This window comes from Microtus pennsylvanicus, chromosome 3 (genome assembly GCF_037038515.1).
Source record: "Microtus pennsylvanicus isolate mMicPen1 chromosome 3, mMicPen1.hap1, whole genome shotgun sequence".
Taxonomy (NCBI): domain Eukaryota; kingdom Metazoa; phylum Chordata; class Mammalia; order Rodentia; family Cricetidae; genus Microtus; species Microtus pennsylvanicus.
In genome coordinates, this window is record NC_134581.1 from 653,447 (window position 1) to 666,178 (window position 12,732).

The 12,732-nt window shown below is 42.2% G+C and overlaps 1 protein-coding gene across 1 annotated transcript in view; it reads left to right on the forward strand.

The window, feature by feature from the left end:
• The first annotated feature begins 578 nt into the window (after positions 1-578).
• The window catches only part of LOC142845392 (sodium- and chloride-dependent transporter XTRP3), a 39,017-nt gene continuing 26,863 nt past the window's right edge, over positions 579-12,732 (forward strand). The window contains exon 1 of the mRNA XM_075964024.1: positions 579-763. Within this exon, the coding sequence (XP_075820139.1) occupies positions 643-763 (121 nt within the window). The 5' untranslated portion in view covers positions 579-642. The remainder of the gene's footprint in view (positions 764-12,732) is intronic.

Sequence of the window (12,732 nt, forward strand, 5' to 3'; positions counted from 1 at the left end):
ACCTGATTCTGCCACACTACGGGCGCGTAGGGAAGGACCAATAGATGGAGAAACTTAGGTCTCCCGTGTGTGCTAGGATCAAACTCAGGGTCTCACAAGGGTTAGGGTATAGCTCTGCCTCTGAGCCTCCACACCCACCCTCTCCCTGCAAAAGTCATCTCTCCTCTGGGATGTCCTGGATCTTTGTCTATGTGGTTTTAGGACTTACCCCTTTAAATCGTCCCTACATCTCCGATTTCGGTGAACTGGGTGGTACGAACCAAATGAAACTGCCTCTGTAGGTCAAAAAAAAAAAAAAAGTCAAGAACAAAGTTCTTAGCGGCATTTAAATGTTCCCGCCATGCGAATGTCAGCTTTGGAGTGAGGGTGCTGTGCTTTCCCGTTGCTCAGCAGTCGCTGACATATATAATACTGCCATCGATGAATCAGTAAGAGGTGGAGGAAACGTGATCCTTTCCCTGCGCTCTGAAGTCCACACCCGGTGCCAAGGAGGGGTGTCTTCCCCGCCGGGGTTCGGCGGGGTGGGGCTCGCAGTTCCCCCGCTTACCGGCCTCGCCCCTCTGGGCGTTAATGAGATTAGCAATTAAAAGGCGGGCGAGCAGTGGCCAGAGACCAGGCCCTGCCAGAGAGCGAACGCGGGCCATGGAGAAAGCGCGGCCTCAATGGGGCAACCCGCTGCAGTTTGTGTTCGCCTGCATCTCCTACGCGGTGGGCTTGGGCAATGTGTGGCGCTTCCCATACCTGTGTCAGATGTACGGCGGAGGTAAGTGCGGGCACGCAGGACTCGGCTGGTGCCTGGACGCCGGGTGGCGGTAGCGTTCGATCCCGCGCGCCCCAGCTCAGGGTGGCATTCTATCCCGAGCGCCCAGCTCAGGAAAGTGCTTGCTCCCACGCGCGCGCGTAAAGGGCGAGTGGCCCTTAAGACAGTCCAGAACGCTAACGACCTAAGATACTGAGCCTGGCGGTGCTGAGCCTGAGCTGCAGCTCCAGCAGGTGCGGGACAGAGGCGAGGAACCTGCAGTCACCCCTCTACTGAGGTGTAAAAGTGAGCAGTAAAACGGTTTAACAGGAAGTTGCCATGCAACTTGCAAGTCCAAAATTTAAATTCCCGACCACAAGTTGAAACACAAAAGGACCGTGAGTTCTTTAATTTTTCTTATTTAAAAAAAGAGATTGGTTTGTGGATGTGGAGACTTGGTTTGGACTTGGAATCATAGAAGGCAGGAAAAACAAATCCACACCCGGATAATTTGTTTCTTGTTTCTGCTGTTGTTTTGTTTTGTTTCTTCTGACCGGAGTGGGGGGAGGCGGGCAACTGGGAGTGAGGGTGCAGCACCCTCACCCTGCCTTCCCGCCTTCTCTTAGCGGAGCCAGGAGTAGGAACTCCGGGACTGAGACCTTCCAAAGAAGGCCAAGTAACTTTCTGGAGTCAGTATAGCATGAAGGAAGTAAGACTCAGTATACACACACATACACACACACACACACACACACCAAAGCTTTCCACTTTCACACACACACACACACACACACACACACACACACCAAAGCTTTCCACTTTCTAAAACCTTGTCTAAAGAAGTCAGCTTTCCAACTGAGGCAGAAAATAACACAATCACCGTCTTATTTAGTAAGACCAAAATGTTAGAAACTTTTTAAGCCCTTCAGAAAAGGAATTGGTTCAATAAATTGTGGAAAATTCACCCTTGACAGCCTCAAAGAAAGTTTTAATAAGATTTTATCTTAATATTTTAATATATGTTAAGTGGAGGGAGAAGACGTTAGATTTAAAACTATAACATTTTTAAGCAGTTGTGCTTAAAACCATGCAGAGAAAAAAAGAATTTTTAAAAAGTATTCTGAAGTGTTTAGAGTTGGTCTCTGGGTGGCTGTTTGCCCAGTAGTGTGTGTGTGTGTGTGTGTGTGTGTGTGTGTGTGTGTGTGTGTGTGTGTCTGTGTGTGTGTGTGTGTGTGTCTGTGTCTGTGTGTCTGTGTGTGTACATGTGGGGGAAATCTAGTCAGTGCCCTTTTTTCTCACCACCAGAACAGTGAAAGGTGTTAAATTAGTGCATTACAAAATTTAACCTGATTAAAGAAAATCTAACCCTCCCTCCTCCTGTCATTCTAGCCAGATCAAAATCAACTCAACAAAAGGTTAATCTAAAGATAAACAAAATACAAAGCATAATGCATTCTTAAATTCTCTGGCTCCTTTATTTAATCTGAAGCGTTCAAATACTCCATATGTAGAAAACATGCCATCACATGCTTCTAAAGCTTCATAACTGGCTTTGGAAGGAATTATTTTCAGAAGCAGATTTTACATCTTTAGTATGCCTGCCTTAATAATCTGGATCCATAGTTTACAATCACAAGGCTAGGTAAACCACACTGTCACGTGACTGCTTGATTTCTTGTTTATAACGGCACCATTACCTGAACAGTCCAAGGAGTTAATTACTTCTAGGCTGCAAATGTGCTGAACACAAACGTGTGAAAACATACAGGCACTAGCAGCTTACATAAAGTGTGTGTGTGTGTGTGTGTGTGTGTGTGTGTGTGTGTGTGTGTGTGTGCGCGCGTGCACGGTATATTTGAAAGTATGTAAAATGTGTGGAAGAAAGAAGTTGTGTGGCTAGGGGAAATAGGGATTATGCAGTTCCCCCCTCTTAACTATTCTCTAGATGATATTTGTTTTGTTTATTTGTTTGTTTTTTAATTAAATTCATTTTTTAAGCAATCTTTTCTCATTTTATATATCTATTCCAGCTCCTCCTCCTGCTCCCCCTTACTTCCTTCCAGCCCCCATCCATTCCTCAGAGAGGGTAAGGCTGCCCAAGTGTCAACAAAGTCTGACACATCACTTTGAGGCAAGACCAAGCCAGCCCTACCCCCTATATCTAGGCTGAGCAAGGTAGCCCTCCAGCGAGAATAGACTCCAAAAAGCTAGTTCACGCACTAGGGATAAGTCCAGGTCCACTGCCAGTGGCCCCACAGACTGCACAAGCCACATGATTGTCACCCACATTCAGTGAGCCTAGTTTGGTCCTATGTAGGTTCCCCTGCTATCAGTCCGGAGTCAGTGAGCTCTCACTAGCCCAGGTCAGCTGTTTCTGTGTGGATCCCCGTTATGATCATGATCCCTTTGCTCATATTATTGCTCCTCCTTCTCTTGGATTGGTTTCCGGAAGCTGGGTCCAGTTTTTAGTTGTGGATCTTTGCATCTGCTTCCATCAGTTGCTGGATGAAGGTTCTATGATGACAGTTAAGGTAGTCATCAATCTGACTTCAGGGCAAGGCCAGTTCACACACCCTCTCCACTATTGCTTAGGGTCTTAACTGGGGTCATTCTTGTGGACTCCTGAGGTCACTCTTGTGGACTCCCTAGTGCCAGGTTTCTCACTAGCCTCATAATGGCTCCCCCACCCAAGATAGCTCAACTATGTTCATAGCAGCATTGTTTGTCATAGCCAGAACCTGGAAACAACCTAAATGCCCCTGGACTGAAAAATGGATAAGGAAAGTATGGTACATTTACACAATGGAGTGCTACACATCTTGAAATTTGTGGGAAAAATGGATGGATCTAGAAAACACTATATTGAGTGAGGTAGCCCAGATCCAGAAAGACAAATATCATATGTACTCACTCATAAGTGGCTTTTAATCATAAAGCAAAGAAAAACTAGCCTACAATTCACAATTCCAGAGAACCTAGACAACAAAGAGGACCCTAAGAGAGATATACATAGATTTAATCTACATGGGAAATAGAAAAAGCAAAGATCTCCTGAGTAAATTGGGAGCATGGGAACCAGGGAAGAGGGAAGAAGGGAAGGGGAGAGGAGGGGAGGGGAGAAAAATATATAGCTCAATAAAAACAATTTTTTAAAAAAAGGCATGAGCCACCACTGCCCAGCCAGGATCTGACACTTTTAAGCAGGGCCCATTGATACTACCAGTTCATAGACTATACCTTGGAAGAAGGGTCGGGGTTGTTCAAATTCCCCATTCTTTCAGCTGCTGGGGGCTTGGCCTGCTATACTGGGTCCTAAGCCATAGTGTTTGTTTTCCGTCCTAGTATAAACATTCCCACTATGACTGTCTCCAGAATGCCACACAGGGTGCAAGCCCCAAAGGAGGTGAGGATGGCTAGGTGTGTGAGCTGCTCTGGGAAGGGCTGCATACACCTCTTGTGATTCTCTGAGTCAGAGCTTCATCTGGGTGTCTTCTGTGCTCTCCTTTAAAGGGCCCATGTACCTTATGTCCCAGCCTTTTCTGTATTTCTGCCCTTCTCTTGAGGACACAATGTCTGATGTCCTCCCTATCTGTGTACTTCTTCCCCTCACCCTTCTCTGGAAACCTCCTTCGACCCAAATCAAAAGTATCCCATGCAGCCTTCTAGGCTAAGCCATGACTCCTCTGTGGTGATGGGTCTCAGCCCATGGTGGAGAGGGTAAGTGACAAGATGCAGTGCCCATGTGTTGGTGGAGAAGCCTCCGTTCGTCTTCATGATAGAATTACCAGTAGCTGTAAAATTCTATGTGAATATGTAGATTGTGTATGCATTCCCAGTGTCCCACCCCCAGAAGTCCTGACTGAGTTGGTCTAGGTATGAACCTAGAGAGTTTAAAAAACCTTCCTATGGGATTCTTTGCAGTCTGTAATCACTGCCTTGTATTTTGTTCTAAGAAGAAAGGGGCATAAAACAATTAAAAATGAATGATATAAACCTTCTAAACACTTAAGTCATTTCACAAGGCAGGACTTATATTATGGGGGAGCTAGCAGAGGTGGAGACTACTTTGGGGGTAAGAAGAGGCAAATGTATAAACATCCTACGCACAGCGCAGATAGAGCTTTCACAGAAGGCTGTTTACTAAAATAACTGAAGAAGGACTTGATATAAGAGGGAGTCTAGAAAGCCCCTAGCAATGTCATTAAGTGAGCACGTCACATAGTTAACAGTAGACTACTCCTAGCGGAGAAACTGCAGAAGGCACAGAAAGCACACAGTTGAGGGGAATGGCCAGATTCTCCAAGTGGCTGTAATACATGAAGCAGGGACCATAGGAGAGGTGAGAAGGGGTGAAGAGGTAGCCAGTGTGTTCTCAAGCCTTGTTCACAGGCTACAGAAGAACTGCAGTTTTTACTCTTGAGAGCAAGGCCAGGGTTAAGCGGGAGAGCGTTGTGATCTCCACTATGAAGCACAGCAGGACTGGAGCCAGAGATAAACTGGGAAGTGGATGAAGGGAGGATGTTGCCAGATAGTTACAGAGGAAGGACTAGAGAGAAATACGCAGAGCTTTAGACCCAGGTGGTCAGAAACAATATGAATGATTTCAATTTTCCTCACCTATGCTTTTGCTCTTTGTTTTTAAAACATGGATCTGAGCCAATCCCAATGGGAACCTGGAGAATAAACTGCAGCGGGAGGGGGTAAATGGGAAATGAAGTAGTACGGTGTCCTACATTGAGCATAGTGGTGGCTCTTTAAGTGGTACCCATCACAGGGAGCTGCAGGGTCATCTAGGATGCTCTCCATAAATCAAGAAAGTGCATGACTCAAGAAGGAAATCAGGTTAATGGATACCTGCCGTGGTCTTTGTAGAGGACGAAGGTATGTAAGTGCAGGGAGACCGAGAGTCGGAAAACATGAGTTGACTTTCTGTAAGTTGCTAACTTTGGGGTTTCTGTCTCTTTTTTGAGTCTCAAAGAGATAGAATTCGATGTAAGGGCTTGGCCTTAGAGATAAATAGCACACAGAAAAGAATCTATCTTCCAATGAGATCTGTGTGTTCAGAAGTGTTTTGCTATGGTAATTATAAAGATAAGTAATTGCTCCAGAAAAACCTACGGCATGAGTAGGAATTCTGTAAAATAGAGAAATATAGGAAGAATAAAATACAAAATCAGGGTCTAGAGATGAGGCTTTGTAGGAAGATATTCATCTAGCGTGAGTGAGGCCTAGGATGAATCCTTACTGCACACAAAATATAACAAACAGCAAAACCCCCTGAAGTTCTGCCACCCAGAGAAAATAACTGTTCCTATTTTTATTCAAAAAATTAGAACTACATTTTACATATCATTTGATGCTTTTCTCTTAAAATTAACCTAGCCTGGGGCCAGCAAAACGGCTCAGTGAAAACAGAAAGGCTCTTGCTTCCAAACCTGAGGGTTTGAGTTCATTTCCCAGTACCACATGATAGAAAGAGAGAACCAACTCATGCGCATTTTCCTCTGACCTTTGCGTTTGACTTCTATACACGTGACTTGGCATATGTACAGGCATGCATACACCTGGCCATGCTAATAGCATTCAGGTGCTGAGGCAGGAGATTTTGAGGCAGAGTTCAAGACCAGTTTATAGTGTGTAGTGAGATCCTGTCTCAGAAACAAAAAGGAAAGAAATAAATAAGAGAAAGTAAGAAAAGGAAGAAAGGAGGAAAAAAGGAAGAAATAATAAAATGGAGGGGGAAACCTTCAGTAATCATTTTCAAAATCACATCATATTCTTTAAAAATATAAACTTAAGTAACTCTATAGCATCCCATTCAGAGAAGCAACAAAACATTTAACCATTTTCCAGATGTGGATCCTAACTGCTTTAAAGTTTGACACTTTATTATTAAATAGTCATACTCTTTTAGTGAAAGAGTTGGATCCATTTATATCATTATCAGACTATATTTGCTGTTGTTGTTGTTGTTATTATTATTATTTTTGAGACAGGGTTTCTCTGTGTAGCCTTGGCTGTCCTGGAACTCTGTAGACCAAGCTGACCTCAAACTCAAATCTACCTGCCTCTGCCTCCGGAGTGCTGTGACTAAAGGTGGGTACCACCACCTACTGGCTATTGACCATTTTATGCTGTCTCGCTGTTTGATTGTTGCATTTTGATCTCTTATAATACAAAATAAGTTTGTTTTTTCTCTCTCCAATGATTACAAATTTTAAGTTCTGATTTTACTCTACCAATAACCAATTTAAATTTTTGGAAAAAATATTTATTTCCTCCATCAGTATCAAGAATGAAATGTTATCTTTGCTACCGCCCTGTGGAGATGAAACTTTTAACACATTGGCACTTCATTTTGTGTTGTTGTAACTGAATAGCACCAAGTGAGTAATTTAAAAATCATAGGTGTGTGTTTAGCTCATGAATCTGAAGGCTGAACTGTCAACAAGTATGGTGTCTATAGGCTAAATTTCTCATTGCTGTGACATAATCCCTGGAAAAGTAACTTAAGGAGAGAAGAACTCAGCTCACAGCTTTAGGGTACAGTCCATTATTTCCTGGCAAGGAAATAATGGCAGAAGGAACGTGAAAGCTGATGTTTTCTCTTCCATCACCACCACTCCCACATCTGCGTGCATGTCTGTGCACACACATACACAGGTGTGTGTAAAGGTCAGAGGTAGATATTACATCTTCCTCAATTCCTCTGCACCTTATTTTTAAGTTTTTTTAAATATTTATTATTATTTTATGAGAGTTTTGTCTACATAAATGTCTGCGTATCATGTACAAGCTTGGTGCCCATGAAAGCCAGGGAGGGTGTTGGATCCCCTGAAACAGGAGTTATAGAGAGTTGTTAGCTACCCTGTGGGTGCTGGGAATTGAACCCATGTCGTCTGCAAGAGCAACATGTGCTCTTAACCACCAGTTCTGTCTCCAGCCCTTGTACTTTATTTTTTGAGACTGAACTGAAACTGGAGTTCACCGATTCTGCTAGACTGGCTGGCCAGCGAGCCCCCAAGAACTTACTGTCTCTGTCTCCTCAAGCTGGGATGGAAGGGATAATTGGTTTTTTCTGAGGGTGTTGGGAATTGGAATTCAGGTCTTTACATTTGTAGGGCAAATCTTTCGCTGACTGAACAATCTCCCCGACCCCTCATAGTCATTTGTACTCAGTCCAGAACCCTAGCCCACTGGATGGCACCACCCATATTTAAAGTACATATTCTCTTTTCAATTAAATCTTCCTGGAAACATCCTCACTGACAGATCCAGAGGTCTGTTCCTATAGTGATTCTAAATGTACTCAAGTTAACAATGAACATTGCTTATCAGAGTGCCTGTCCCTGTTCTGCACTATGCTGTACTATAACACTATAACGAACCTCAATGCTGAAACAGAGCAATCTGCCTAGAAAAACTTTATTCCAAAGCCACTCCCCCTATATGCTCCATTAATTCATTAGTCCAGATCCCCCATGATCCGATCATCTCTCATAGGTCCCACCTACATATATCATTACCGTATGAATTAAGGACTTGAGTTTCCAACACATGAAACATGAGGAACACCTTCAAATCACAGCATACTTTTACTTTTTGCTTCTTTCCTTACCCCATTCTACATAGCACACTTAAAAAATATAATCTGGGATTTCAATGTGATAATGATTATTTTACTATAATAGCATGGTTACCTATTCATAAATTCCTTTTCTCTTTTATATTATTTTCCAATGAAATCAACCATAGTATTTTTAAACTTCATTGTTTTGCTTATTTATTTACTATTGATTATTTACTTTATAACACAACTCCATACTTGAGTTCTTTCTTCTGATCCAGTACTGCAGCTCATCAACAAGTAATTCTTGCAGGAACAGAAAATAAAGAATGCAGTGTCTGTGACTATCTTTCCTTTGTAGAACCATGAATGAGTTGCAATCTCCTTTGCTCAAAAATCTGTAGTGTTTTTCTGTTGTTTTCAGATGTTTAATTCTGTGATGGAGAATTCTGTGGCTGATCTCATTAATTCTTAGGTACCCTAGGAACTTAGGGTATCATGGAAATTTATGTGATGATCTATAATCTCAATCACACTGTCAGGAAATTGTCTTACAAATCTCATTGCTACACATGTTCCAACTGTCATGTCTGTGGTGTTCTCTCCCCCTCTGTTCTAGATAGAATGAGGGCTTGCACTTGCTTGCCATGCCTTGTCTCTGCTCTTATGACGTCTACCTCTTGATTCTTTTTCTGTGAGCTTAGCTCATCATTGTAACTATGTTCTACTGTTTGCTTCCACTGGGCTTTAAATTCAACAATTGTATTTTTTCTTCTTTAAGGAACTGTTTCCTTCTGCACTGTACATCAAAATCATTGCCTGGTGATACCCAGATAAATCATCTCTGCTTTCTTCTGAGGAAGACGTTTGTTCTAACACTTCAAAGGTTTTTATGTGTTGACCTACAGTGTCTTATCTTAAGTCCAAAGAATACCTCTCATTGCCCATTCTTATAGATAGACTGTTCCGTGTCTTATCTAATGCACACACAAGTAAAGTCAAAGGGAGTTAAAATAGTTCTATGTGAATTCTTAGGCTTTTTTAAAAATCTATTTATTTTGTTTATGTAGTGATCAGAAGACAACTTTTGAAAGTAAGTTCTTCCCTTCCACCGAGTATGTCCCAGGAATCAAACTCAGGTCATCAGCTTGGTAGAAAGTGATTTTACCTGCTAAACCGTCTTCCTGGACGCTATGTGAAATTTTAGATGCTCTTTTATTAGCAACATGAGTGACTTTCAAGACATTTCCATCATTATCCTCCAGTAATATCTTTATTACCTACCCCCCTCCTAAGTAGAACCATTATTGTAGAACAATTATCACCAACAGTCTGTGAAGGACCTGCTCCTTGTCAGATCCTTTGTTAAGAACTAAAGGGCAGTGGTGAGCCAGAGAGAGTCTTCCTCTGTCCCCAGTGGGTGGCTTGGAAGTCTGGGAGTAGCATAGCTGTAAATAGTACATGGACAATTGCCTCAAGAGCAGGAACTATGAGACCACCTTAGTATTTGAAGAAGTGAAAAAAAAAACGGTATTCATAAAAAGTCCAGTAAGACCTGGAAGATACTAACCTACAGGGAGTAACCAAGTACTTCCTGGGCTCCAGCTTTGCCCAGTACCATGCAGAGCTGAGTAAGGGCAAAAGCTTCCTCAATGGCAAGGAGACAGATACCAGGAGAAAATTGTGGTTACTGTATTTCCACATAGCTCATTACTCAAAAAGTAAGTCATACAGAGTAGAAGGAAGAGAGGAAAGCTTCTAAGGAGGCCAAATGTGTGCAGAAATGGAAAGGGGGAGACAAAAGAGAAGGTGTTAAGGCCTCCTAAGCCAGGGAACCGTGGCCACAGAGGGAAAGAAGTCCTCGGAGATCAAAGAGGGAGTGGAAAATTTGTCTCAGGTATAAGGTGCAAGAAAAGAGGGTTTGACCAGGTAAGAGACTGAGGTGTAAAATAGGCAGAGTATCAGAAAACCAAGGAGACACCTAAAAATGGGAGCCAGAGATGGGACCAGTGTGGAGATGTAATGGTACATGATACAGTTTGGTAGAGATACATTGGCAGATTCCGGGGAACTTAGGAATAAGAACCATGCCACTTCCTCCCAGTCATCCTTCATTTAAGTGTTCGACCCACCCAAGCTAATATAGACATAATGGTAGCAGAGATGCTAACAAAAAATGCTCATATATGTGCTAGTTATCTGTTGTGCATGACAAACCACTTGAACATGATAGGGCGTGTTATGGGCAGAAAAATTATAAAACACAGCGAATGCAACAATTACTGTTTTAGGTAAGAATTTTTGGTTCATGTAAATCGACCACACAGTAGACTGAGAATCGAATTCTCCAAATCAGGCCTATAATGCAGCATTTGGGAGGCTGAGGCAGGAAGACTGCCAGCCTAAGTCATAGAATGAGACCAGGTTCTAAAACAAAAGCAAAGAAAAAGTATCCCATCAAAATTTCTTTATTGTTTCAAAGGAAAGAGTTAAGTTTCAGCAGAGAATTCTAGCAGACACTACCTAAGCCACATGAATAAAGTCAACATTGCCAAGAAGGGGCAAAGGGGCATCATGTACCTCTGAAGGAGGACATCAGGTCACTTTTGTGTTTCTGCCAGAATCTCAAATGAGAGACATTCCACAAAACAACTTGCCAGTAAACTTCTAAAGTGTCAAATTAAAAAAAAAATTAAAGAAGAAGAAGAAGGCTGAGGAGACTTTAAGACCAGATCTGAAGATCTGACTGTATGCTGGATCCTACTCTGGGAAACTGGTAAAATTTCAATAACTCTGTATAGTAAATATCCTGGTTTTGTTAACTGCTTTTGGGAGTCTGTCAGAGATTTTGCTTTTATGGAACTGAAGTGGAAGAACTAAGATGGGAAAATTGATATGGGATTTCCCTCTGTATGATTGAATACCATTGATAACTAAAGAAACTGCTTTGGACCTATAGCAAGGCAGAATTTAGGTAGGCAGGGAAAGCTAGGCTGAATGCTGGGAGAAAGAAGGGCAGAATCAGAGAGAAGCCATGGAGCCGCTACCAGAGACAGATGTGCTGAAACTTTGCGTAGGCCACAATCTCGTGGTGATGCACAGACTACTAGAAATGGGCTAAATTAATATGTAAGAGTTAGCCAATAAGAAGCTAGAGCTAATGGGCCAAGCAGTGATTTATTAATGTAGTTTCTGTGTGATTATTTTGGGGCTGAATGGCCAGGAACCAACAAGCGGCCTCCTCCAACAGAAAAGTAACTATTTACAGCAACAATCACTTCATACAGGTCTGTGGGTTCCCTAAACAGTTGATCAACAGCTCCATCTGACCCTGCTCATGTGGCTAAGACCCCACACACCCAGCGCTCGAGCTAGGGGCCCACAATTCTTCATCATGTAGCACCTCACCCTAAGAGCCTGGAAGGACTCCTCATATGATATTCAGGGGTCATACTCATGAGGATTAAACGCTGCAAGCCTCTGAAATACACACACCCTTTTCAGTCTAATGGACAAAGCTCTTTCCAAGGCCAGCCTAGACTCATAGGGTGAGGGAGAGACCTCCCCTTTTGTATGAGGAACACTGAAGAATAGTGACTATATTTAATTCACCAAGTATGCTCCTTTCTAGAGCCTTCCCTCTGATGTCAAGGTCTCCTTGTACATTAGAATTTTAAATTAAAGGAAAGAGTTCATTAGGAGACTTATTTCCAAACCAATTGCAAAATACCTTTTATATTAAGATACAGCATATCTGTCTTATCTCTTATTGTATAAATGTACACTTCCTAATGAGTTCCAGTTTTAAATATCTTTTGATGAGACTATTTACCACTTACAGATATTGTTCTGTTCATTCCTTAGAAACCTGGTCCCCACTCAACAATGTTTAGAGGTAGGGTATTTCAAAAGTGGCTAGGTCATTAGGGTTTTGACCTTGAGGATAGATTGTTGCAATCACAGAAGTGTTATAAAAAATGATTTCACATCTTACACTTTCCCTTTCTTGCTCTTGCTGTCTGCTGCGCTTGTCTTCAGTAAGAAAGGGCTCACTCAAAGCCAGCAGTGTGCTCTGCATGGGGTTTCTAAAGAGCCAGAGCACTCCCATTCTTTATCACAATCTAATGTATTCCAAGATATAACATAGTGCACTGAGGTGTGTTACTTATGGGATGTCCATGGGTTTTGAGATTCCACTATAAATGCCTCCTATCACACTTTCTCAGGTACATGTTTTGATATTTTTTTCTCCAAGTCTGCAGTTATTCTTTTCATTCTGTTAAATGCTGTCCATGGGAGAAAATGTAATATATTTCAATTTATCAACATTTTCTTCCATAGATGATGCTTACGCTTTTGTATTTAAAACATCTTTGTGTAACATGAAGTTTTAAAGATTTTCCCTGTTGCTTTTTTAAGTTTTAAG